At 72.9% G+C, this 26,077-nt stretch overlaps 3 protein-coding genes across 3 annotated transcripts; 2 read left to right on the top strand and 1 right to left on the bottom strand.

Moving 5' to 3' along the window:
* The first annotated feature begins 548 nt into the window (after window positions 1–548).
* Window positions 549–12,804, top strand: ZBTB7B (zinc finger and BTB domain containing 7B). Its single transcript, XM_075445266.1, has 3 exons — window positions 549–628; window positions 10,276–11,261; window positions 12,097–12,804. Exons 2-3 carry the CDS (start codon window positions 10,285–10,287, stop codon window positions 12,515–12,517), a joined length of 1,398 nt encoding a protein of 465 aa, XP_075301381.1. The 5' UTR covers window positions 549–628; window positions 10,276–10,284; the 3' UTR covers window positions 12,518–12,804.
* Window positions 12,805–14,085: 1,281 nt separating this feature from the next.
* Window positions 14,086–19,429, bottom strand: DCST2 (DC-STAMP domain containing 2). Its single transcript, XM_075445017.1, is given in 18 exon segments — window positions 14,086–14,219; window positions 14,324–14,409; window positions 14,861–14,959; window positions 15,039–15,278; window positions 15,374–15,467; window positions 15,550–15,607; window positions 15,609–15,666; window positions 15,996–16,126; window positions 16,210–16,310; window positions 16,402–16,569; window positions 16,644–16,808; window positions 16,900–17,057; window positions 17,744–17,957; window positions 18,071–18,136; window positions 18,246–18,440; window positions 18,554–18,655; window positions 18,780–18,950; window positions 19,039–19,429. Coding segments are annotated over 18 exon segments (2,631 nt in total).
* Window position 19,430: 1 nt separating this feature from the next.
* On the top strand, window positions 19,431–25,941 carry DCST1 (DC-STAMP domain containing 1). The gene is given in 20 exon segments (XM_075445016.1): window positions 19,431–20,004; window positions 20,089–20,214; window positions 20,293–20,367; window positions 20,451–20,589; window positions 20,684–20,813; window positions 20,892–21,069; window positions 21,179–21,205; window positions 21,208–21,299; window positions 21,301–21,322; window positions 21,438–21,461; window positions 21,464–21,558; window positions 21,650–21,807; window positions 21,993–22,092; window positions 22,187–22,282; window positions 22,368–22,512; window positions 22,582–22,698; window positions 25,217–25,359; window positions 25,460–25,573; window positions 25,695–25,787; window positions 25,789–25,941. Coding segments are annotated over 20 exon segments (2,601 nt in total).
* The last annotated feature ends 136 nt before the right edge of the window (window positions 25,942–26,077 follow it).

Below are 26,077 nucleotides of genomic sequence, written 5' to 3'. Positions count from 1 at the left end.
AGATTCCCGGTGCCCGGTTCCCCATCCCCCCCCGGTGCCAGGCTCTCGGTGCCCGGTTCCCCATCCCCCCCCGGTGCCCGGCTCCCGGTGCCCGGTTCCCCCGCCCCTCCGTGCCCTCGGGGCGGAGCGGGGCGGGCCGGCCCGGCCCCGGGGCTCGGCGGCCGCAGCGGGCGGGGCCGGTTCGGCGCCTGGCACCGGGCGAGGCGGCGGCGGCGGGGCCGTCCCGGGGCTCCCCCCGCCCCAACCCCGGGGCTCGGCCCCGTTAACCGCCGCCGTCCCGCGCCTCTGACTCAGCTCCCCCCCCCCCTCCGGGACCGGGGTGCGGGGTGGGGGGGGGCGGGGGCCGGACCCCGCATGGCCCCCGCCCTCCCGTGGGGTGTGCGTGGGGAGTGGCGGCGCTGATGGGCGGCGCCACTAACCAATAGCAGGCCGGACCGCCGGCGCGCTGCCCAATGAGCGCGGCGGGAGGGCGGGCGCTTCCTGGAGCCCCGGCGGCGGCGGTGGCGGTGGGAGGTGGGGGGGGCGGGGGGGGGGGGGTTAACGGGCGGGGCTCGGCGGCGGCAGGTGAAGGCGGAGGCGGGGCCTAAACCCCCGGGACCGGCCCGTAGAGCTCGGGCGGGGCGTTCAGGTGAGCGGCGGGTGGGGAACGGACGGACCCACCGACGGGGTCTCGCACGGTGGTACCGGTAACGGGACCGGGAGGGGTTTGTTTGCAGCCCGGTTGCGGTGAGTTGCGTGAATGCTACCGGCGGGTACAGTCGGGGCGTGGAGCATCGCCTGCTCCCGGTGCCAGGAGCGGGCAATGCTCCGCGCCCCGACCGTACCCGTTAAAACCGGGGGGCACGTCACCCGTGGGGGGGGGGGGTGGTCACGCGTGGGCCCTTCCCGATCCCTCCAGCCGGTGCTGCGGGAAACCGGTGCCACCTCCGAGCCCCCCCCCCCCAGTGCCACCGCCGAGGCTCCGAGCAGGGGGGTCCGGTTGCGGTGCCGCCATCCAACCGGGGTCCCCCGTGGGACCACCCCACCCGTGACGGGGTGCCGCCGTCATCCCACCGCCCGGCGAGCGGCTCGCTCGCGTCCCCGGCACCGTCGCGGCGTGGAGGCACCCCACCAGCCCCCTGGTAAAGCGGGGAGCGGAGGGTGGGTGTCCCCCCCACCCTGGTAAAGAGGGGAGCGGAGGGTGGGTGCCCCCCCCACCCTGGTAAAGAGGGGAGCGGAGGGTGGGTGCCTCCCCACCCTGGTAAAGCGGGGAGCGGAGGGTGGGTGTCCCGCGGCATGCCGCGCCGGTGACCCGGTGAGGGTCCGCAGAGCGGTGCCCACCAGGCCCCCCGGCTCGCTACCACCCGCCGAGCACCCGTGGACTCTGCCCCGCTCGCACCCAGCCCTGCTATACCTGTCCCCCCCCCCCCAACTGGGTGCCCCCAACCGGCTGTTTGCCCGGGGCGGGGTGCGGTGTTTACCCACCCGCCGCGGCCCGCGCCGGACGGGAGCCGCCGTCTTGTGCCGCGGCCGCCCTTGACCCCGGCGGGGGGTTGCTTTTCACCGGGCGAGGGGACGCGGTGCCGGGTTCAGCGTCGAGCGAGTCTCGCCGTGCCTCGGTTTCCCCCCGCTGGGCTGCGGGTTGGCGGGGGGAGCGGGGCTGGGAGGGGGTCCGGTGACGTTGGCCGAGGTGCGCGGCGGGTGCCGGCGACTCGAGGCCGCGGCGGTGATGCCGGTGCCGGGCGCGGCGGCAGGGGCTGGGCTCGGGGACTTGAAGCGGGTGCGCGGGGAAGGGGAAGCTGTGGGGCAGGGGAGGGTGCGGGGCCGGGTTGGGGGTGCCCTTGGCTGGGTTTGGGGGTGCAGAGCGCGGGTGGGGCCCCTGGGCGCGGGGAGGGGACAGCTCGGGGGACACACACGCGTCGGTGTTGGGTCCTGGGGACCCTCGCAGACCCCCCACCCGGGCGCAGGGTGGCTGCCCCCCCCCCTCGCTGGCAGCTCGGCGGTGCTGAGCCGGAGGCCGTGGCAGCGCGGCTCTGCCAGCTGCTGCCGTGCACCCTCGCTGCACACGTGGCACGAGCGCGTCGGGCCTGAGCGCGGCAGGGGAGGGCGGTGGGGGGGGGGTTGCGGGGTCGGCCGAAGCCCCCCCGGCCCTCGAGGGGGTGGCCGCTGCCCCGCGCGCCGAGCAGGAACTTCTCCTTCGGGGCGGGCGGCGGATGATGAAACCGTGGAGAAATCTCTCATGGCAGCGCGCGGGCCGCTGGCGGGAGCCCCCGGGAACCCGCGCTCCCCCGCCGCCGCCGCTGCCTTCCCATGGTAACCCCGCCGCGGGGAGGCCGCCCCGGCTTGGGGGGGGGGTTGGCACCCAGCCGGCTCCCCACGGCAGCGCTGGCGTCCCCGCCATGCCCCGAGAGCTGCGTGTCCACACCCCGGCGAGCCCCGGGGCGGCCGGACGACCCGGCGAGGGGCTGGGCTGAGACCCGTCAAACTCGCTCCGTGCCAGGGAGGTGACGCTTGGGGTGGCCGTGGGGGTGGCGGCCGTGCCCGGTGCCGGTGCTGTGGCCCGGTGACCTTCAGCGTGCCGGCTGCCCGGCCGCGCTCCGTGCCCGGGGAAGGGTGGCCGGTTTTCCGGCGCGGCGGGAGCCGCGGGACCCGGAGCGGCCGGCGTCCCCGGAGCCGGTGGCGTGACTCGGCGGGGCCGTGGGCGGGCGAGGGGACCGAGCCGTGGCGAGGGAAAATGAAAGCAGGTGATGCGGAAGGAGAAGTAGGTCAGGCGAGCGCTGGCCTCTCCCGGCAGCCTCGGCTGCGCTGCCTGCTCCGCTCTGTCCCTTGCCGCGTCCCCGGGCCCCATGGGCAGCGGCCGGCGGCGGCGGTGAGTAGGGGGTCCCGCCGCCCGGCACCGGGTCCCCGGCAGGGTGGGTGCCCTGCGTGCCGGCGGGCTGCGGAGCATGGCCGGGCTGGCTGGCACGCGGTGGGCACGGCAGCGGCCCGGCGGCTTTGCTTCGGCGTCCGCGGGGCGGCAGGGCTGGGGACCGCGGCGAGGACGGGCAGGGGGATGCTCCGCTCTCGGCCCGCTGCGGGGTCGGGGAGGGGGATTCCCGTCCCGCTTCGGCTGTGGGGACATCGCGGTGGGGCTCGGGGACGGCAGCCCCCCGACTCCGCTCCGCCGGCCCCGTCGCCCTCCCCACGGCACGGCGCCGGCCGGGGTCTCGCTCACGGCGCGGCGTGGGTCGGGGAGGCCGCGGCGGGCATGGCGGCTCTGTGTGGGCTCCGGGGGGGATTAGAGCCGCCTGCCCCCTCCTTCCCTCCCCCGGGATCAGCCGTGGGCAGCGGGGAGCTGGCAGCGGGCAGCTGCCGTGGGGGCGGAAGCCGGGCTATTTCGGGGGGTGCGGAGGGGGGGCCGTGGGCTGGCACTGTCCTTGCCGGGTGACCCCACCGGGACCAGCACCGGCGCCGGGATGCGGCGTCGGGGCCCATCCTGTGCTCAGTCCCTGGGGTGCCGTGAGGACGGGGACCCCGCGTCGGGCAGGGGATGCCACCAGCACGGGGGGACCCTCGGGTGCCGTGCGGTGCGGTGGGACCCCGGGGTCTGGCTGCTCCCCAAGGGGCTCCCGTGGCTGGGTGCTGTGGGGCGAGCAGCGCCGGAGCCGGCTCACCCTGGGGACCGGCTGAGGGCTGGCAGAGACCCGTCCGGCCGCCACCGGCACCCCTGTGCCCGGGACCGCGCTGCTGGGTGCCCGCGGGCAGCCAGGGTGTGCTCCATCCTCGCCGGGCCGTGCCGTGCCAGCCGGGGTGCCGCGGGGTGCTCGGCGCTGCCGTGCCCCTCTCGGTGCTGGCATGGGTGGCCTGGCCACCGGCCGGGCTCGGAGCCCCTCCGAGCGCCGCCCGCTCTCGCCGGGAAGACCCATGGGTGGGCTTCACCCTGTGCTGGGGTGGTCGGACGCGGGGTTCGCTGTGGACCATTTCCTTCCTTTCCCCCTCGCTGTCCCCAAGCTCCATTTGGGCAACCCCTTCCTTCCTCCCTTCCTTCCTCCCTTCCGTCCCTCCGTCCGCCGGCTCCTGCCCGCGCGTGGCCCCGCTCCCCGGGCCGGGAGCAGCCGGGGACAGCCCGGCTCCGGCCTCGCGTGGCCTCTCCGCGGCGCTGGGGACGGTGACGCCGGCTGCGGGGAGCCCGGGGGTGACCAACCGAGGCCACGTACCCGCAGCCACGTCGGTGCTGGGCACCCTTGGCTGTGGGACCCCTGGTCCTGGCGGGTCAGGGTCACCCGTGGTGGGATCCTGGATGGGTCAGGGTCACCAGTGGCGGGACGTGGTGCGGGCGATGCCCGTGGCTGGGGTGCCCATCCTGCCGGGGTGCTGCCGGAGCCTGCAGGACTGGGCTGCGTCCCGTCACTGGTGCCACTGGTCAGGGTGCCGCTGGCCAAGGTCAGGGTGCAGCGTGGAGGACGGTGGATGAAGGTCAGCCCATCCTCGCCGAAAGCCGGCACCTCCGCAGCCCGGTGTCCCCCCCCAGGGTGGGCACCCTCGGTGCCCCCCACCCGGACCGAGCAGCAGCTTGCGGCCGGCGCGGGCGCGTGGGCGGTTGCGACACCCCCAGGGTGGGGGGGCCGCGGTGACTCACCCCAGCGGGGCCTGGCCACCAGCGGGAACCCTGAGTCAGGGCTGCGTGCCCATGCTGTGCCCCTCCCTGCCCGCCTCGCCCACCTTATCTCCCGCCCTTGGCACCTGGCACACCTGGGCCAGGGGGGCTGGCGCCGTTCCCCTCCTTTATGGGGAGCAAAGGGCAGGCAGAGGGCTGGCAGGCAGGTGCCACGGCCCTCCTCCCTCCCGGGGCCGCCGAACCGCGGCCGTGCCCCCCGCCGTGCCCCCCGCCGCCGCGGCCGACCAGCCCGCGGCATCGCAGCAGCGTGGCGGGCAAGGCCGCCCGCACCGCCACGGCCTCGCCGCATGCTACCCGCGCTCGGGGTGTCGGGGTGACCCGCGGCCCGGCACGTGGTCGCCGGTGATGCGGGAGGCGGGATGCCGTGCCGGGGCGGGCGAGATGCCGGCGCGGCCGCTGCCCCTCTGCCCGTCCGTGTGGTCGCGGCTCTTGCACAACCCGGATCTTTCCGCCGGCGTTGCCGGGGCCGGAGGTCCCCTCCCTGCCCGGCTGCACGGCCGCGCTGGCGCGGGGCTCTTCCCCTTTCTGCCCCGGCCAAGGGGCAGCCCCGCCGCGGCGCCCTGGCACGGCCCCGGCCAGGCTGGTGTGGGCGGCCGGGGCGGGTGCTGGGTGCCGGCGGTGGGGTGTGGGGAGCGCTCCCCGGGCTGCTCGTTAATTGCTGTTTAGCCGGGGACGCGGAGGGTGTAATTACGGGGGCCACTGCGCGAACCCGCAGCCAGCCCCGGGGGGGTCGGGGGGACGGGGGGGTACCCCAGCCCGGGAGCGGAGGGGACCGGGCGATGGGGTCCGGCCGGGCCCGTCGCCGAGACCCCCTCCCCGCGTCACCGCATCCCCCGTGGGGACCTGGGGGACCCGCTCCGGGGCCGTGCGTCTGCAGGGCTGGGGGGCGGCTCCGGCGCTGGCCGGGCAGGCCGCGGCACGCCGCACCGAGCCCAGCCCCGCGGTGCCAGCCCCGCTCCCGCCAAGCGCAGGCGCCCTCCCGCCTCGGCCGGGGCCGGCCGCGACCAGCGCCGAGCACCCAGCGCCCAGCCCCGCGGCGGCGCGAGGGCGAGGGCTCGTCCGACGCCTCGGCGCGGGGGGCCCGGGGCAGGTGGCGGGGAGGGGGATGCCCGTGGCGCGGGGGACGCTCGTCCTCGCCGCCGGCGGGAATTTCCTCGCCGCGCGAGGGGGGCCGGGGGGATGCCCCCCTTGCCCGGTTCCGGGTTGGCGGCCCGCGGCGCGGCGCCGGCCGCGAAGGGTTAATGCCGTGTGTGTTCTGGGAAGCGGGGCTGGGAGGTGCGTGACCCGGGGTGTGGGCGTCGACTCCTTTTGAGGTGGGATCCTGCGCTCGAGCGCGGCGGGGAGCGGGGCCAAGTTCACACAGCACCCTGCCTTCCCCTCCCTGCCGCTCGCGGGCCGCCGACCCGGCCGCCGCGCCGTGCCCAGCCGCGCCGAGGTGAGCCGCGCGACCGCCCCGCCGACGCCGACCGTCGCGGCGCAGAAGGTGCCGGGGGACCCGCCGCGGTACCGCCGGGCGCGGGGAGGACCGGGCACGGCCGCGCTGGTACCCACCGGGAGGCTGCCGGGATGCTGGCGTCGCCCGAGCCCTGCACCGCCCTCGCTGCCGGTGCGATGGGACGGGACGGGCGGCGAGGTCCGGGTCACCGCGGCCTGGCAACGCCTGCCCGGGGCGGCGGGGAAGGTTTTGGCGGCGGGATGTCGGGCTCGGTGCCGGGCGGCTGGCGCTGGGGCTCGGCTGGGCCCTGCTGCAGGTGCCGGCGTTGGCACCGCGGTCCCGCAGCCGCCCGCGGCGCCGCGGCGGAGCTGCCCGTGCCCAGGCTCCAGCCCGGCCATGGTGCCAGGCTGGCACCGGGCCCCGCGCCGGGCAGCGCCGCTTGGGCGCCGGGGCAGACCTGGGTCGCGGCCCCCTCCCCGGCGCTGATGGCCGCCGTGCCTTGGCCATGCCCGCGAGGCACTCGCGGTGCCCGGGGACCGGGGGCTCTCGCGGTGGCACCGCGGCGGGCGCGGGGAGCCGGACGGCGGCGGGGGCCGGGGGGGTGCCGTGGGGAGGGGGGGGGGGGGGGGTCTGTTTATGCTCTTCTCTCCTCAAACCATTTCCTTTCGTCTCCGCTCGCTGTTTTCTTCTTCTTTCGAAGAGCGGGACCGCTTCCCCCGGCACCGGGACCCCCGGCACGCCCGCGACGCGTCCCCGCTTCGGGGCCACCAGCCCGGCCGGACCCCAGCCCACCGCCTCCCCACCGCGCTGCCAGCCCCCCACCCCGCAGCCGCCCCCCGCGACCTCAACGCCGCAGGCCCCGCCGGCGTCGGGCAGGGCGATGGGCGCATGGCGGGGGGACGCGTGGCCCGGGCGCCTGGGTCCCCTCGGTGGCTCCCGCAGGGCGAGGGGCCCCCGCGGGCGAGGGGCCGGGGGCCGCTGCCTGGCGCCGCGCTCCCCTTCCTGGGTGACTCATTCTCCCCGGCGCGGCTGTGAAGTCCCTCGACAGCGTTTGCGACTCTCGCGACCGAAAGCGGCGGCGGCAGCGTGGGGACCGCGTTCCCCGTTCCCCCATGGGCGAGCAGGGTTGTTGGGGGGCGGGGGGCACTTCAGGCACCCCCGCTCCCACCCCGCCATCTTCCCGCCGTCCCCACGCCGCGGCCCGGTGCCCGGCACAGGCTTGGCGCCGTGCCCGCGTCCAGGGTGCCGTCGCGGCTCGGCGGTGCGGGACGCAGCCCCGGGGTCCCCGTGCAGGGTGGGAGCTGCGGGGCCGGACCCCCACCCTGCTGCAGGCGGCTGTGCCGGGGCAGCCGGCCCCCCCCAGGGGGGAGGGGGGCTGGTGGGTGGGTGGGTGCTGGCTGCCGTTGCGCCGGGCGACGCGGGCCGGCGGCGGGATGTCAGGGTGACCCGCGCAGGTATTGTTCCCGCCGCCGCCCGCCCCATGGGAGCCGGCTCAGCGTGGGGCGCGACCCCCCCCTTCCCCCGGCCCCGCGCGGCTGCCGCAGCCGAAACGGGCCCGGCCGCAGGCATTGACGTAACCGAGAACGCCTTGGCGCGGTGGGGGCACGGGCATCGTCGCCGGCCCCTTCCTTGGCCCGCGCCCCCCGTGCCGTCGTCTCCGGCGCTGGCCATGGGTGCCGGGGGGCTGGGGGCGGCTCCGGCGCCCTCACACCTCGTCCCCCCCCGTTTCCTTATCGCCGCTGCGATCTCCTCGACGGCAGCGCCCGCTCAGCATGTGACTTCGCTCCAGCGAGGAGGATGCGCGGCGGGGAGGGGGGGTGGCGGGGGGTGCCGGGGAAGAAGCCGTAACGGGCGGTGTGGTGAGATGGAAAATCCCCCCTCTGCCGCCGCCTCGCCCCCGCCCTGCCCCGGCCCCGCGCCCTCGTCCGCAGGCATCCGGCCCCGCGGCTGCGGGCGGGGGTCCCGGCCCCCTCGCTGGGCTGTGCCGGGCCTCCGCCGGCCAGCGCCATGGCAGCAGCGCGGCGCGGCGAGGCCGGTGGCCATGCCTGTTCTCGGAGGAGCCCGGCACCTGCCGGCGTATGGCCGGGGACCCCCGCCATGCAGGAGCCCCAACGTGGGCACGAGCCGGTGGGTGCCAGCGCCGGCCGTGCCGCCATGAAGAGCCCTGTGCCCGGGGGTCTCGTGGGGCTGGGGGTCCCACTTTGGCGGGGGGAGGCAGTGATGGAGGACCCGGCTGCCCCCCCATCCCGCGATCCCGCCGTGGGGGTCCGCAGGGCTGCGGGGTGCCCTCGGCGGGCGCCACATCCCCCCTCAAGCCTCCCCTAATCCTGCCCCCGCTGCTAATCCCACCTAATCCCACCGGGGCTGCCGCTGCCCGTTGGCTCCCGGGGCCGCGACGGTTTAATCGCCCCTAATCCCCTCGCCCCCGCCCCGCGGGCAGCGGGGACCCCGGCCATCGGCGGGCGTCCTGGCGAGGGCTGGGGGCGGCCATGGGCGCTCGGCGCCGGCGTCCCGGGCGGTCGGCGCTGCCCGGTTCCCAGTTTCAGGGGCGGCTGCCGCCTGCCATGCCGGTCGGGCCTGCTCGGCGGCGGCTGGGGCGGCTCCGCAGCCGGTTGCTCCGGGGCCGTTCCCAGCCGCCTGCCGAGGCAGCCCCGGCTTGGCGGGCGCCCAAGCGCGAGGGAGCGGCCGGCGCGGGGATGGGCCCCTGCGCCGGGGGGCCGCCGGCCGCGCCGCCCCTCCACGGGCAAGAGGGGGCACGTCCCCCGCGCCCGCCGACGGCACCGCCGGGCTTGGCACGGGCCGGCGCGGCGTGGCGGGGTTCAGCTCGGATGGGCTTGGCGCTGCTCGGCGTCGCCTGCCGCCGTGACCGGTGCCGCCGGCCGCCATGGCTTGGGTCGGCTCGGCGTGGCCACGGCGCGGCGATGGCAGCACTGAGAGCCTGGACGTGGCTTGGGTCGGCTCGGCGTGGCCGCGGCGCGGCGATGGCAGCACCGAGAGCCCGGACGTGGCTTGGGTCGGCTCGGCGTGGCCGTGGCGCGGCGATGGCAGCACTGAGAGCATGGACGTGGCTTGGGTCGGCTCGGCGTGGCCGCGGCGCGGCGATGGCAGCACGGAGAGCCTGGACGTGGCTTGGGTCGGCTCGGCGTGGCCGTGGCGCGGCGATGGCAGCACCGAGAGCCCGGACGTGGCGGTGCTGCCTGCCTGCCTCTGCCTTCTCCGGCCACCGGACAGACGCCCGCCCATCCCGGTGCCACCCAGCAGCCCCGGTGTCACCCGGCAGCGCCGGAGAGCCGGGAGGGCGTTAGCCATGGCTGGGCACGGGGTCGCCGGCCGGGTCGCAGCGCTGGAGCCGCCGTACCCGGGCTGCGGGTGGGAGGGGAGTGGGCTCCCGCGTCCCTCCGGCTCCGTCGCCCACCCGTGCCGGCTCCGTGGGGTCCCGGCGCGGCACCGTGGGGACCGCAGGTGCCAGCGCCAGGCTCCGGGCTGTGGCCAAGCCCTACGAGCCGCGGCGTGGGAAAGGCCCGGCTGGCGCGGGCAGGGCTTGGCTGGGCGAGGAGCGGCCGCGGGCTGGGGCAAAGCGGGGAGGGAGGGGGCCGGGCCCCCACCGGGAGCGGGGGCAGAACCGGCGGCGCGGGTGCTGATCCTAATCTGCGGTGGCAGGAAGCGTGGCCCCCGTTCCCAGCCCCACTGGGCTCCGTGGGGCGGCCCCCCGGCCCTGGGGGCCCTCTTCCCGGCACTCGCCCGCCCACCCGCGCCCGCCGCCGGCGAGGCCCGCGTTCCCAGGACGGGGCTGCCGGGAGCCGGCGGCTGCGCCCAGCCGTGCCGGGGGGCCCGGGGGTGGGTGGGCTGGCGCAGGAAGCGTCGCGCCTCGGCGTCGTTCAAAGGCGCCGCGCTGAGATTTCCCCCTTTGCTGCGGTGACGCGGGGGGCGGCGCGGGCGGCCGGGGCGCTGGCGGCGGAGGAAGCGCGGGGGGCTGCGGCGGGGGGCTGCGGCGGGGGACCTGCCGCCCGCCAACCTCGCCGTGGGGTTGGGGGGCCCCCAGCCTGCCCCGGTTCGGCGTCCCACCGAAACCCCGCTCCCTGATGCCGCCGCCGCCGAGCCCCCGCTTCGACGGAGGTTTCCTCGCGCCGGAGCCGCGGCGTTTCCCGTCTCTCGGCCGGTTGCCGTGCCGGTTGGCGAGCGTCCCCGTCCTTCCTTCCCGCAGGTGAGGACGATGGCCGGCCCGGAGGACGACCTCATCGGCATCCCCTTCCCCGAGCACAGCAGCGAGCTGCTGAGCTGCCTCAACGAGCAGCGGCAGCTCGGGCTCCTCTGCGACGTCACCATCAAGACGCAAGGCCTGGAGTACCGGACGCACCGCGCCGTCCTCGCCGCTTCCAGCCGCTACTTCAAGAAGCTCTTTGCCGGGCCGGGGCCGGGGCAGGAGGTCTGCGAGCTGGACTTCGTGGGGCCGGAGGCGTTGGGCGCGCTGCTGGAGTTCGCCTACACGGCCACGCTCACCATCAGCAGCGCCAACATGGGCGAGGTGCTGCGGGCCGCCCGCTTGCTGGAGATCCCCTGCGTCATCGCCGCCTGCGTCGAGATCCTGCAGGGCAGCGGGCTGGAAGCGCCCGGCCCCGACGACGGCGACTGCGAACGCGCCCGCCGCTACCTGGAGGCTTTCGCCGCCCTCCCCGAGGGCGAGCTGCCCGCCCCGCCGCCCCCTCGCCCCGCCGCCCGCCGCAGCAAGAAAACCCGCAAGTTCCTCCAGACCCGCGGCGCCCGGCTCAACAACCACGCCGAGGAGCCGCCCGCCGAGGCCGAGGGCTGCGGCAGCCCCCCGCCGCCGCCGCCACCGCCCTCGCCGCCGCTGCCCTACGAGAGCTTCGAGCTGCCCGAGGAGGAGGAGCTGCCCCCGCACCCCTTCCCCTTCCCCTACCAGCCCCCCCTGTCCCCCGAGGAGGCCGCGTCCGACGAGGACGCCATCGACCCCGACCTGATGGCGTACCTGAGCTCGCTGCACCACGAGTCGCTGGCGGCCGGGCTCGACGCGCCCGACAAGCTGGTGCGGAAACGCCGCTCGCAGATGCCCCAGGAGTGCCCCGTCTGCCACAAGGTCATCCACGGCGCCGGCAAGCTGCCGCGCCACATGCGCACGCACACGGGCGAGAAGCCCTTCGCCTGCCAGGTCTGCGGGGTCCGCTTCACGCGGTGAGTGCTGCCGGACGGACCCTCGCTGCCTGCCGCCGCGGCATCGCCCGTGCCGGCACCTCCGTACGGCGTCGCTGGCGCGGTGCGGTGCGGGACGCGGGGTTCTGTGGCACCCCACTGACCCTTGTCACCTGCCTGGGGTAGCCAGCAGCATCCCCCTGCCACCCCTCCCCTGCCCGCATCCCCGCTGCGGTACGGCACCGCGACCTCTCGCCCACCGTCCCCGCACCCGGACCCCCGCGCCGGCAAGCTGCCACGCCACGTGCGCACGCACGCGGGCGAGAAGCCCTTCGCCTGCCAGGTCTGCGGGGTCCGCTTCACGCAGTGAGTGCTGCCGGACGGACCCTCGCTGCCTGCCGCCGCGGCATCGCCCGTGCTGGCACGCGGCCGGCTCGGTACCTCCCGTACGGCGTCGCTGGCGCGGTGCGGTGCAGGACCCGGGGTTCTGTGTCACTCACCGAACCTTGCCACCTGCCCGGGGTAGCCGTCAGCATCCCCCTGCCACCCCTCCCCTGCCCACATCCCAGAATCCCAGCATGGGGGGGGTTGGAGGGGACCTCTGGGGGTCACCCAGCCCAACCTCCTGCCCAAGCAGGGTCACCCACAGCAGGGGGCACAGCACCGCAGCCAGGGGGGCTGGAATATCTCCAGAGAAGGAGACTCCCCACCCCTGTACACCTGGACATCCCCGCAGCCGTACACCGTCCCCGCACCCGGACCCCCGTGCCCTCGCTCGGCGTCGCTTCCGCGCATCCCTGCGGCACCGTCGCCGTGATGCCGGCCGCCCCGTACCGATGTCTCCCTCTTGTTTTTCCCCCCCCCCTGCCCCCTCCAGGAACGACAAGCTGAAGATCCACATGCGGAAGCACACGGGCGAGCGGCCGTACTCGTGCCAGCACTGCAGCGCCCGCTTCTTGCACAGCTACGACCTGAAGAACCACATGCACCTGCACACGGGCGCCCGGCCCTACGAGTGCTACCTCTGCCACAAGGCCTTCGCCAAGGACGACCACCTCCAGCGGCACCTCAAGGGTCAGAACTGCCTGGAGGTGCGGACGCGCCGGCGTCGCCGCGACGAGCCGGCCCCGCCGCCGGCCGGACCCCCGGGTCTCGACCTTTCCAACGGGCGGTTGGAGGGGCTGCGTCTCTCCCTGGCTCGGTACTGGGGGCCGGGAAGGCCCAAGGAGGAGGAAGAGGAGCCGGAGGGCGAGGAAGAGCCGCAGCCGGACGGCGGCGTGGCGGTGGAGACGGCGTAGGGGCCGCGGCGGGCGGTGGGTGCCGTGCTGAGCTGCGCCCGCCGGGGTTTCTGTTCCCGTTTTTCCCCGTCACGGTTCGTTCCCAGTTATGCAAAGGGGGAAACTCCCCCCCTGGCCGATTTGCACAATGGGGTGGGGGTGCCCCCCCCCCCACTGCCCCCCCACCGTGCCCGGACCCCCCCCCCAATCTCCGCCGCTGTGCCCAGGCGGTGGAGCCCCAATGGGGGGAAGCGGGACAGGGGGGGGTCTTCCCCCTCCAAACCCCCCCGTGGATGCCCCCCCCCGCAGCGGGGCTGGGACTGGGTGGGGACCCCCCCCCACCCCTCCGGTAACCGGGGAGAGCGCGGGGCGGGACCCCGCCCCGCGCTCTCCCCGGTTACCGGAGGGGTGGGGGGGGGGTCCCCACTTGCACTGTACATAGCTTGTCACCCCCCCCCCCTTCCCTGTCCCCCCCCCCCCATCCCGAGCAGCCCCTCCCCGGCGAGCCCCCCTCGCCCCTGCACTCCCGGCTGCTTTCTCTTGGTTGCACTATTCGGGTGAGCCCACCCGGGTGCGGGGCAGCCCCGGCCCCCACCCGACCCCCCCCCACCCCCACCCTGGCCCTGTGGGACCCCCCGCCCCCCCACACCCTCCCTGGGATGACCGGGCCCCAGCGGTCACCCCTCTGCCCTTTGCACATGCCCCCCCCCAGGGCGCAGACCCCCGGGGGGGGGCAGGGGAACGGCACTATTTGCCTCAAATAAGAGTTTATCTATATTTAAAAAGATGATGTAATATATTCCCCCCCCCCAGCCCCCATGGCCCCTCCGCTGCTGCCTGCCAGCGCTGCCCCCCCCCCCCGCGCGTCTGTCCCTTGCCGTGGGGTGCTGGGGTGGGGGGGGGGGTGGGGGTGATGGGGACGAGGGGCTCGGCTCCCGGCGTGGCTTTAAAAGTGCCTTATGGTGAACTTGAAATTTTCGGCTACTTGAACCTCTCTGGTGTCAGGAACCAAAAAGAATAATCGGCGGGCGGCCGACCAACCCCCCCCTGCCCCCCCCCGCCCCGCCGGGTCGCCTCTGTCCGTCTGTCTGTCTGTTTGTGTTTGTTTTTTTAAACGAAGGCTGCTTGGTAATAAACGGAGAAGCAGGGACCCCCCCCCTCGCGCCCAGCTCTCTGTCCGCCCCGCGCCCCGGCCCCAGAGCTCTGCTGGGGGGGAGAGAGCGGGGTGGGGGCACCGTGGGGCTGGGGGCACCGTGGGGACAGGGATGGGGCTGGGGGCACCACGGGGATGGGGCTGGGGGCACCACAGGCCTGGGGACAGGGGCATCGAGGGGCTGGGGGCACTGTGGGGATGGAGCTGGGGGCACTGCAAGATTGGGGATGGGGACATTGAGGGGCTGGGGACACCAGAGACCTAGGGATGGGGACATCGAGGGGCTGAGGGCACCACGGGGTTGGAGCTGGGGGCACCACAGGCCTGGGGATGGGGACATCAAAAGGCTGGGGACATCAAAAGGCTGGGGACACCACGGGGTTGGAGCTGGGGCCACCACAGGCCTGGGGATGGGGACATCAAAGGGCTGGGGGCACTACAGGGTTGGAGCTGGGGCCACCACAGGCCTGGGGATGGGGACATCAAAGGGCTGGGGGCACCACGGGGTTGGAGCTGGGGCCACCACAGGCTTCGGCACGGGGACATCGAGGGGCTGGGGGCACTGCAGGCCTGGGGATGGGGGACATCAAAGGGCTGGGGGCACTGCAGGCCTGGGGATGGGGACATCAAGGGGCTGGGGGCACCATGGGGATGGAGCTGGGGGCACCACAGGCCTGGGGACTGGGGCATTGAGAGTCTGGGGGCACCATGGATATTGAACTGGGGGCACCACAGTCCTGGGGACGGGGACATCGAGGAACTGGGGCACCACAGGGGTGGAGCTGGGGGGAGCACAGGCTTGGGGACGGGGACATTGAGGGGCTGGGGACACCACGGGAATGGAGCTGGGGGGAGCACAGGCTTGGGGACGGGGACATCGAGGGGCTGGGGACACCACAGGCTTGGGGACATGGACTTCGAGGGGCTGGGGGCACCACAGGGATGGAGCTGGGGACACCACGGGGATGGAGCTGGGGACACCACGGGGATGGAGCTGGGGACACCACGAGGTCAGGACCACCATGAAGTGCTGGATGCCAGCTCGGAGCACTGGGACTCCGGCACCCTGGGGACCGGGTGCTTTATTGCCCAGCCACTCCCCCCCCCCACCCCGGCAGCTCCCGGCTTCCACCGCGCCGCCGGGGCTCCGGCCACGTCCCCGGAGCCTGGCCCCACGTCCTCGCCGCCGCGTGGCTCCGTCCTGCCGTCACCGGGCCATGCCCTTGCTGCTGGGCGGCTGCTGGGCCGCCACCACCTCCTCCAGCTCGCTGCCGCTGCTCTCGTGCCGCTCCTGGTAGCTGAAGTCCAAGCTGGGGTGGGGGAGAGCGGTGATGGGGACCCCCCAGTGCCGGGGACGTCACCGTCACCATCGCCATCGCCAGTGCTCACCTGGAGACCGAGCTGTGCTCGCTGTCCACCCTGCTGTCGCCACCATCGCTCTCCCCGCTCGCCTCATCCTTCAGCTGGGCTCGCAGCCGGGCTGCCAACGCGGGGGGCAACTGCCGGCTGCCCCCCCGGCCCCCCGCCACCTCCCGGATGCGTCGCCGCAGCAGCCGCCCCTTCTCCTGTCCCTCCAGATTCTGCAGGGCCCCCAGCCACAGCTGCACCTTCTCCTCGTCGCTGGAATCCCTGCGGGGACCGGGGCAGAGCGGGTGGGCTACAACCCACCCCCCCCCCCAATAGGGTGGTCCCGCAAACCCCCCCCCATCGCTCCCCAAGCTCACATCTCCTCGTCGCTGGTGTCACCGTAGGTCAGGGGTCCCATGCAGACGGTGCAGACGTTGCGCAGCGTTCGGGAGCACTCGCTGCAGTACAACCCTGGGGGGGGGGAAATTGGCCGTGAGAGGGGTGGGAGATATTTTTGGGGGGGGGGGGGTATCCCCAATCTTGGGGGTCTGACCTTTGCAGTTGGGCGTGAGGCAGGCGGTGAAGTCCGGCTGCTGCGCCGCGCCGCAGCCCCAGGCAGAATTTCTGCTGGATGCCAAAGAACCGAGCCAGGCGGGCAAAGCCGGGCAGCCTGTGGGCAGGGGGACGATGCTCTGGGGGCAACGCCGTACCCGGGGGTCCGCGGCAAGGGCTTTGCCCTTGCCGCGGACCCCAGGGACGGCGTTGCCCCCAAGCCCTTGCCGCAGAGCCCTGGGGATGGCGTTGCCCCCAAGCCCTTGCCGCGGACCCCCGGCGACAGCGTTGCCCCCAAGCCCTTGATGCAGACCCCCGGGGACGCGTTGCCCCCAAGCCCTTGCCGCGGACCCCCGGGGACGGCGTTGCCCCTTGGCACTGCCCAGCACGGTGTTATGGGGTCAGGATGGCCCCAACCCCACGGATGCGTCCCCCGGGGGGGCTTACCTGGAGGTGAGGTAGAGGAGGAGGTTGCCTTCGGCGGCGTCGGCCGCGTTCCGCGTGGTGGCCCGGCGCAAGGCGCGCAGCAACCCTGCCCGTCGTGCCAAGATGGTGCTGTGGAGGAAGACCGTGCGCTCCTGGCGCGGCGGGGATGGGGGGTTGAGGGGGGCCTGCGGGGAGGTGGGGGGCTTGGGGGGGTTGGGGGGGGGGGGGTTCCCACCTGCTCGCGGCTCGGGTAGTAGGCGGCACACACCGCCCGGCGCAGGCGTGCCATGTGGCCGCCGAACAAGGCGATGAAGAGGCAGATGCCGTACAGGATGCCTGGCGGGAAGAAGACGAGTCAAGGCGGGGTGACCACCCCCCCGCAACCCAGCAGCCCCCCCGCCCACCTCCGCAGCACCCTGAGGGTCACCCATGCTGATGTAGGTGTTGTAGTCGGGCTCCACGGGGTGGAGGAGGCAGCGCTGCGAGAGCACCGAGACGTTGCCCTGCTGCAAGGCGTCGAAGGCAGAGACCAGATCCCGGAAGATGTCGCTGGTGTAGCCCGCCCCGTCGACGCTGACGCCCATCACCACCGGCGCTGCGGGGACGAGGCGTTGGGTGTCGGGGCGACGCGGCGCCCGGCCCCCCGAAGCCCCCGAGGGCGATGCTCACCCCTGGCGACGATCTCCCCTTGGAGCTGGTTGCGGATCAGGTCGAGGAGCCAGAAGAGGCTGTAGTCGGCCAAGATGATGCAGACCCCCAGCACCACGTGGCGCAGGACCCCCACCAGCTGCAGCCCGTAGCGGAGCCGCTCCGGCCGCGACAGCCACCACGCGGCTGGGCGGGATGCGGGAGAACCGTGAGGCCGTGCCATGATGGGACCCCCGTGATGGGACCCCCCCACCCATCTCCCCGCCGCGGCGCTGACCTGGGGGGACGTAGCGGCGTCTCTCCCGCACCGTCAGCGGCAGCGCGGTGGGTCTGCCCTGCTCCGCCCGCTGCAGGTCCAGCTCCACGAAACGCCGCGTGATGTAAATGTTGTCGAAGGTGTCGTCCCGCAGGTACCGGTGACGGTAGCGCAGCGCCCTGGGGACGTGGCGGGGATCACAGAATCACAGAAGGGTGGGGGTTGGGGTGGCCCTCTGGGGATCCCCCAGCCCAACCCCCTGCCCAAGCAGGGTCACCCAGAGCAGGCTGCACAGCACCGCGGCCAGGGGGGCTGGAATATCTCCAGAGAAGGAGACTCCACAGCCTCCCTGGGCAGCCTGGGCCAGGGCTCCGGCACCCTCAGAGGGAAGAAGTTCTTCCTCGGGTTCAGCTGGAGCTTCCTCTGCTCCAGTTTGTGCCCGTTGCCCCTTGTCCTGTCGCTGGGCACCACTGCAAAGAGCCTGGCCCCGTCCTCCTGACCCCCCCTGCAGATATTTAGAGGCATTTCTAAGGTCCCCTCGCAGCCTTCTCTTCTCCAGGCTGAACAAGCCCAGCTCCCTCAGCCTCTCCTCGGAGGAGAGATGCTCCAGTCCCCTCCTCATCCTCGCAGCCCTGCGCTGGACTCTCTCCAGTAGCTCCTCATCTTTCTTGAACTGGGGAGCCCAGCACTGGACCCAGCACTGCAGATGGTGCCTCCCCAGGGCAGAGCAGAGGGGGAGGAGAACCTCCCTGACCTGCTGCCCACACTCCTCCTAATGCACCCCAGGAACCCACTGGCCTTCTGGGCACCCAGGAGCTGGCCCGCTGGGTCCCCCTCCCCGCGGAGGTGCCCCCAGCCCACTCACTGGAGGTACAAGTAGAGCATGGCTAAGAAGGTGAAGTGCGTGAAGAGCGCCAGGAAGCGGCGGGCGGGCTCCATGTGCAGGCGCACGCTCTCCATGATGTCCAGGGCCACCTCGCTCAGGCTCTTGCTGGCGTTGAGGTTGACTTCGAAGCGGTGCGTGGTCGAGATGTTGAACTCAAACTCCCGGCGGATGCGGTCCAGGGCGATGTTGATGGCTGCGGGGGGGGTGACAAGGGGTGACCGCACGGCGCCGAGGGTCGGGGGCAGAGCTGGGAGGGGGTGGGCAGAGAGGGACCCCCCGCACCCCCCACGGCACCGGGACACTCACGCACGGCGATGTTTCTCCTGAGGAAGGACTGGATGTACAGCGGGACGATGCAGAAGAAGAGGGTGACTGCGGAGAACAAGGGGTCTCTGCCAGGGTGGGGACCCCGCAGCGGGCAGGGGTCCACCCTGCCGCCTCCAAACCCCCCCCCACCGCAGAGGGGCAGGGACCCACGCACCGTTGGCCAGACCGCAGAGGGGCCTGACGGCGGAGATGATGTAGCAGAGGAAGAAGAGGAGGGGGATGGTGCGCTTGCAGTTGTCCTGGGCCTCGTCGAAGAGGCGCATGCAGCGGCGGTACGGCGTGCCCAGCTCCCGGTTGCAGACGTGGCCCATGTGGGCCAGCCACACCCAGACGGTGCGGATGGTTCGGGCTGCGGGCAGGGAGCGGGCGTCGGGGAGGGGGGCACGGGCAACGGCACCGAAAGCGGGATGGGGGGGGCGGTTCCAGAGCCGGGGAGGTCCTTGGAGACCCCCCCTCGCTCACCGACGTAGGTGACGGAGTCTATGACGGAGCGGAAGAGCTTGCGGACGTGGTCGCTCACCACCTTGGCTTTCTGGGAGATGTCCTTGATTTTGGCCAGCGCATCTGCGGAGAAGGGGGGGACCCCTGACCGTACCCCCAGGGGCGAGGGCAGCCCGGCGCCGGCCAGCGCTGCTGGGGGTCCCGTGGGGTCCCACCGCCCCCCCCCAGCCCCCCCCCCGGCTCTCACTCATCAGCGGCTCCCGGGCCCGCTGGAGCTGCTCGGCCGTCTGGTTGAGCGCGAGCTCAGCGCCGCACGACAGCGACTCGGCGGAGCGGGAGAAGTTGTGCAGGATGTTGGTGCAGGGACCCTGCACGGCCATGCCCAGCGCCAGCAGCAGCATCAGCATCTTCCCCTCCTCTGCGGGGACGGGGTGGGGGGGTCAGCTGGGACCCAGCACCCCCCCACCCACCCCCAGCTCCCGGCTCCCGGACCGACGGCTGCTTACTGGTGAAGGCGTGGGGCAGCGAGAGCAGCACGATGACCCGCACCTTGGCGGAGAAGGCCATGCCCAGCCCCATCCCCGCGCCCAGGCTGATGGTGGTCACCAGGCAGTACCAGACGTTGTGGCCCTGCGCCAGCAGCACCAGAGCCCCGTACAGACTGGCCAGCACCAAGCCCAGCACCAGGCCGCCGAAGCTGCGGCCCAGCTCCCGCACCGTGCTCTCCTCCCCCGACCGGCGCTTCTGACGGGGACGCCGGCCCTCGGATAGCGGCGCCGCGCTCTTCCTCCGGTTCCTCAGCCATGAGACCAGCCCCATGCTGGGACGGGCTCTCCCAGGCTCCTGCTGCTCTCCCAGGCTCTGCTGGGAATATGGCGGGCAGAATGGGCGCTTCATAATGAGCCGGTTCCAGGGAAACATCCCATTGCCTTCGTTTCCAGGGAAGCGTCCCATCACCGTTGGTTCCAGGCGAGCATTCCACCAGCACCACCCCACCCCTGTTGGTTCCAGGGCAGCATCCCATTGGCACCACCCCATCACCATCAGTTCCAGGCGAGCATTCCCTCACTGGTGGTTCCAGAGCAGAACCCCACCCCACGGGTTCCAGGAGAGCATTCCCTCACTGGTGGTTCCAGAGCAGAACCCCACCCCGTGGGTTTCAGGAGAGCATTCCCTCACTGTAGGTTCCAGAGCAGAACCCCACCCCATGGGTTCCAGGAGAGCATTCCCTCACTGTAGGTTCCAGAGCAGAACCCCACCCCACGGGTTCCAGGAGAGCATTCCCTCACTGGTGGTTCCAGAGCAGAACCCCACCCCGTGGGTTTCAGGAGAGCATTCCCTCACTGTCGTTTCCAGGGAGCATCCTGGACATCCCAGGACAAGGCACGGAGCCATGGAGCCGACGGCAGCCCCTACAGGAGAGGGCTCAGCTGGGACAGCCGAGTGCCAGCGGCAGAAGCCCCCCAACACGAGTGAGCTCCCTTCCCAGCGCTCCCGGCCGGGGCTGCCCGCGGGCAGTGGCAGAGGACGGGGCTGACGCCTCCCTCCCCGTCCAGCCCTGAAGCGAGCGGGGACCTGGCTGCTGCCCGGCCCGTGCAGCCAGTTCCTCTGGAGCAAGCCGGACCAGTACCGCGTCAGAAAGTTCTTCCTGGGCGCCGGCGTCGGGATCCTCCTCGGCCTCGGTAAGCGAGCCCCGGTGCCCGGCACGGCGGGGGGGCTGGCGGCACCGGGGGCTCGGGGCGAATTCGCGGGTGTTTCAGGGCTCTGCCAGCTCCTCATCGTCCCCATGAACATCACGGACATGCGCAAGGTGCAGGTCTCCTGCACGATGACAGGTGAGGATGGGGCTGGGAGGGCACCGGGGGCCATCGGGGGGGGTCTCTGTGGGACAGCAGGGACGGCTCTGCGCTCCCCACAGGGGTGACTGCCTTGGGCTGGGCCACGTCCCCCCACTTTCGCTGCGCCAGCCTGCTCGTGGTCCCCAAATTCCTGGGCAAGGAGGGTCGGATCTACGTCCTCTCCTTCGTCCTCGCCGCCATCTACAACGGTAGGGTCCCCCGCGCCCCTGTCCCCGCCGCAGGCGGGGGGTCTTGGGGGCCGGCAGGGTCTGAGCCGCCCCCCCCCACCCCCCGACCGCGCCAGGACCAGTGATCACATGTGGCACAACCTGGAGGAGGTGACGCGGTCGCTGGGCTGCGCGGCCGAGCTGCAGGTCAACCACACCCGCCATCTGTGGCGCGTCTCGATGGCCCCCCTGCGCCGCGTGGTGGAGGACCTGGCGGTGAGCGGGGGGCCGCGGCGGGCGGCGGGAGGTCCCGGGGGGGGGGCAGCCGGGCTGAGCCCGTGTGTCCCCGGGCAGCGAGGCGGGCAGACGCTGAACGAGGAGGTGCAGAACGTCTCGCGTTCCTTCTTGGCGCTGAACGACGAGGTGGCCAGCAACGCGGGGTACGACCTGGAGCGGGGCCGGTACCCGGACCCCCAGAAGGCCCCCACCACCCAGGAGCTCTACGAGAACAAAACCAAACTGCGCTGCACCTGTGAGCGGGGCGGGCGGGGGGCTGGCTGCTGCCGGCCGGGGCGCGGGGCTGCCGCGGACCCCCCCGTGCCGACCCCCCAGTGTCTGAGCTGTCCCCCTGTCCCCCCCAGACGTGATGGAGCTGGGCATGAAGCGCTGCCGGACTGGTTCGACGAAAGGTACGAGGCTTGCACGGCGAGCGTGGCCGTGCCCATCATCAGACACCTCCTCTGCCTGCCCATGAAGTTCAAGGGCCCTCTGCCAGCTCATCCAGGGTGGGTGATGCGCGGGACCCCCGCTCCGTCGTCCCGCGCGGTGGGCCGGCTCCCCGCCGCGTGGGCCGGCCCGTGCCGGGGCGATGGCGGCACCGTGCCCGCTGCGTCGCCGCAGTGATTCGCACCTGGTGCTCCGAGAGGATCCCGTGGACAGCAACTTCGGGAAGACGTACGACCAGGTCAACAGCTCCGTCGACAAACTCAGCCAGCAGTTCAGCGCCGACGTCGCCTACCAGGTGGGTGCCTGGCCCCTCCGCCGCGGAGCCGGGGTGGGGGCCGGAACCCGCCGGACCCCACGGTGCGTGTCCCCCCGTAACCCCGTCGCAGGAGGAGCACCGCGAGATGCTGCAGGGCGTCAACGTGTCGGCGGAGCAGGTGATGGAGGAGGTGACGGCACAGATGCGGCATCATGGCGCCCACCTGAGCCGGGCCGCCTCCTTCTTCAGCATGCTGCTCTCCGGCACCTTCATCCTCGTCTTCATCTCGTGAGACCCCCGGGGATGGGACGGGGTGGGGGTGGGGGGAGCACCCCCGTGCCAGCCGCAGGGCGAGGAGGGGTGGGGGCTTCCTTTGGCGGCAGGTCTGGGGGGGCACGAAGGGGAAGGGGGAGCCTGGGGGGGGGCTTCAGCCGGGCCCTGGCCCCCCCGCCCGGACCCCCTCCTCTCGCCAGGGCGTTCTTGTACACCAAGCGCTACTGCCAGGACATCACCTTCGACAACCTCTACATCACCACCTACTTTCGCCAAATCGACGCCCGCCGCAGAAAGCAGGTGGGGGGGGGGAGGAGAAGCCATTTCCCCACCCCCACCCCCAGGCTGGGGGTCTCGGGGGGCTTCACCGAGCCTCCCGCTCTCCCTCCCGCAGCACAAGCGGACGCTGCTGCCCCTGCTCCAGGCGGAGGTCTCGGCCATCGTCTTCCCGTGCCGGCTGGCCGTGCAGCCGCTGGAGCTGCCGAGCGTGGTGAGGGGCTGCCGGGGGGGTCAGGGGGTCCCGGGGCTCGGGGGGGGGGGGGGGGCCAGGCTGTGCCAGACCCCGCTCTCCGCAGGTGCTGGAGCTGCTGGAGTGCATCCCGCCCCTGCTCCTCCTCCTCCTCGCCTTCGGCCTGGACCACTCGCTCTTCACCATGCTCAGCATCATCCAGCAGCACTCCTTCGTGCAGTACTCCTTCACAGTGAGCCCCCAGCCCCACGGCCCCCCCCCCGCGCCCCCCGCCCCCCTCCCCAGCCTCACCCCCCCCCACACACCTCCCCGTCCCGCAGGCAGCCATCATCTGGCCGTGGAGGTGAAGGGCAAGTCGCTGGTGGCTCAGCTCCTGCGCAGCACCATCGGGGCCCTCAACACCTCCTCCAACACCCAGATGGAGACCTCCAACGTGGGTGAGACCCCGCGGGGGGAGACCCCCCCCACCCCCCCAGCTCCGCGGGCTGGCCGTCCTTGGAGGCGAGAATGGGGGGGGGGGGGCTTTCCATGGGGGGCTTTGCCTTGGGGGTCTCATTGCCACCACCATGGGCTTTCCCCGGGGGCTTTGCCTTGGGGGGGGGCTTTGCCTTGGGGGTCTCACACCACCACTGTGGGCTTTCCATGGGGGGCTTTGCCTTGGGGGGGGGGCTTGCCTTGGGGGTCTCACACCACCACCGTGGGCTTTCCATGGGGGGCTTTCCCTTGGGGGTCTCACCACCACCACCATGGGCTTCTCCTGGGGGCTTTGCCTTGAGGGTCTCATTGCTGCCACCGTGGGCTTTCCCCAGGGGTCTTTGCCTTGGGGGGGGGTGGGGGGCTTTGCTTCTGGGGGTCTTACCACCACCACCGTGGGCTTTCCCCAGGGGGCTTTGCCTTGGGGGTCTCATTGCCACCACCATGGGCTTTCCCGGGGGCTTTGCCTTGGGGGGGGGCTTTGCCTTGGGGGTCTCACACCACCACTGTGGGCTTTCCATGGGGGGCTTTGCCTTGGGGGGGGGGCTTTGCCTTGGGGGTCTCACACCACACCGTGGGCTTTCCATGGGGGGCTTTCCCTTGGGGGTCTCACCACCACCACCATGGGCTTCTCCTGGGGGGCTTTGCCTTGAGGGTCTCATTGCTGCCACCGTGGGCTTTCCCCAGGGGTCTTTGCCTTGGGGGGGGGGTGGGGGGCTTTGCCTTGGGGGTCTTACCACCACCACCGTGGGCTTTCCCTAGGGGGCTTTGCCTTGGGGGTCTCATTGCCACCACCATGGGCTTTCCCTGGGGGGCTTTGCCTTGGGGGGGGGGCTTTGCCTTGGGGGTCTCACACCACCACCGTGGGCTTTCCATGGGGGGCTTTCCCTTGGGGGTCTCACCCACCACCACCATGGGCTTCTCCTGGGGGGCTTTGCCTTGAGGGTCTCATTGCTGCCACCGTGGGCTTTCCCCAGGGGTCTTTGCCTTGGGGGGGGGTGGGGGGCTTTGCCTTGGGGGTCTTACCACCACCACCGTGGGCTTTCCCCAGGGGGCTTTGCCTTGGGGGTCTCATTGCCACCACCATGGGCTTTTCCTGGGGGCTTTGCCTTGGGGGGGCTTTGCCTTGGGGGTCTCACACCACCACCTTGGGCTTTCCATGGGGGGCTTTGCCTTGGGGGTCATGCCTCATTGCTGCCACCGTGGGCTTTCCCCAGGGTCTTTGCCTTGGGAGGGGGGGTGGGGGGCTTTGCCTTGGGGGTCTTACCACCACCACCGTGGGCTTTCCATGGGGGGCTTTGTCTTGGGGGTCTCATTGCCACTACTGTGGGCTTTCCCGGGGGGCTTTGCATTGGTGGTCTCACTGCCACTACTGTGGGCTTTACCTGGGGGGCTTTGCCTTGGGGGGGGGCTTTGCCTTGGGGGTCTCATTGCCACCACCATGGGCTTTCCCCGGGGGGCTTTGCCTTGGGGGGGGGCTTTGCCTTGGGGGTCTCACCACCACCACCATGGGCTTCTCTGGGGGGCTTTGCCTTGAGGGTCTCATTGCTGCCACCGTGGGCTTTCCCCAGGGGTCTTTGCCTTGGGCGGGGGTGGGGGGCTTTGCCTTGGGGGTCTTACCACCACCACCGTGGGCTTTCCCCGGGGGGCTTTGCCTTGGGGGTCTCATTGCCACCACCATGGGCTTTCCCTGGGGGGCTTTGCCTTGGGGGGGGGGCTTTGCCTTGGGGGTCTCACACCACCACCGTGGGCTTTCCATGGGGGGCTTTCCCTTGGGGGTCTCACCACCACCACCATGGGCTTCTCCTGGGGGCTTTGCCTTGAGGGTCTCATTGCTGCCACCGTGGGCTTTCCCCAGGGGTCTTTGCCTTGGGGGGGGGGGGGGGGGCTTTCCCTTGGGGGTCTTACCACCACCACCGTGGGCTTTCCCTGGGGGGCTTTGCCTTGGGGGTCTCAGTGCCGCCACCATGGGCTTTCCCTGGGGGGCTTTGCCTTGGGGGCGGGCTTTGCCTTGGGGGGTCTCACACCACCACCTTGGGCTTTCCATGGGGGGCTTTGCATTGGGGGTCTCATTGCCACCACCATGGGCTTTCCCCGGGGGGCTTTGCCTTGGGGGGGGGCTTTGCCTTGGGGGTCTCACACCACCACCGTCAGCTTTCCATGGGGGGCTTTGCCTTGGGGGGGGGGGGCTTTGCCTTGGAGGTCTCACACCACCACCGTGGTCCTTCCATGGGGTCTTTGCCTTGGGGGTCTCACTGCCACTACTGTGGGCTTTCCCTGGGGGGCTTTGCCTTGGGGGGGGGGCTTTGCCTTGGGGGGGGGGCTTTGCCTTGGGGGTCTCATTGCCACCACCATGGGCTTTCCATGGGGGGCTTTGCCTTGGGGGGGGAGGCTTTGCCTTGGGGGTCTCACCACCACCACCTTGGGCTTCCCCCGGGGGGCTTTCCCCGCGGGGGGGTCTCACCACCGTCGCCCCCCCAGCCTGCCTGCCGCAGCCCCGCGCCATGACGCGGCAGCAGTACGTGAGCAGCTCCGTGCCCCTGGCCGTGCTGGCCCTGCTCTGCCTGGTCCAGGTCTACGCGTACCGACTGCGCCGCGCCATCGCCGCCTTCTACTTCCCCAAGGTCAGCGGCAGCCGGGGCCCGGCACGGCCCGGCGGGTGGTTACCGGGGTGGGCTGCTGACCCCCCACCCACCCCGGGCCCACCCCTCACGGTCTTCGCAGCGGGAGAAGAGCCGCGTGCTCTACCTCTACAACAAGCTGCTGCAGCGGCGGCGGAGCTTCGTGCACCGGCAGCGGAAGCGGATCGCCCAGCGCGCGGGGCAGTACCCGGGACTGGTGAGTGGGGACGGGGCCGTGGGGCTGGGGGCGCGCCGGGGTGCCGGGGGGTCTCGGTGTCCCCCAAAGCCCGGGTCGGTTCCGCCGTGGGGCGGCCGCTCAGCCCGCGTCCCCGCCGCAGGTGGCGTCGCTGGTGGAATGGTGCTGCCAACGTTGGCCGCGCCTGCGTCGCTTCAGGCATCGGAACTGCGCCGTGTGCGGGACCCCCGAGACCCCCCCGGGACAGCGTCTGCGCGGTGGCCACCTGCGGCATCCGGTACTGCGGGCCGTGCTGGCGCGAGGCGGGGGGCACGTGCCTGGTCTGCAACCCCCAGGACTACGGCCTCTTCTCGGAGAGCAGCGACGAGGACGAGGGGTACACGGCCTGAGGGCGCCCCGAAATAAAAGGGGGTGGCGACCCCCCCCCGACTGCATGGTGTGAGGTGGGGTCTGTGGGGGGCGTCCGCGGGGGTGGGGGGCTTTGGTGTGCGGGGAGGTAGGGGTGGGGGTCTCCACTGTAATGGG

This window comes from Opisthocomus hoazin, chromosome 30, assembly GCF_030867145.1.
Source record: "Opisthocomus hoazin isolate bOpiHoa1 chromosome 30, bOpiHoa1.hap1, whole genome shotgun sequence".
NCBI lineage: Eukaryota > Metazoa > Chordata > Aves > Opisthocomiformes > Opisthocomidae > Opisthocomus > Opisthocomus hoazin.
Note: the sequence above shows the minus strand (reverse complement) of the source record. Positions and strands in the feature narration are given on the sequence as shown.

Coding starts and splice junctions, on each gene's coding strand:
- ZBTB7B (XM_075445266.1), top strand. CDS start 10,285: ATGGCCGGCCCGGAGGACGACCTCATCGGCATCCCCTTCCCCGAGCAC. Junction 11,262..12,096: donor TGCGGGGTCCGCTTCACGCG/GTGAGTGCTGCC, acceptor TGCCCCCTCCAG/GAACGACAAGCTGAAGATCC.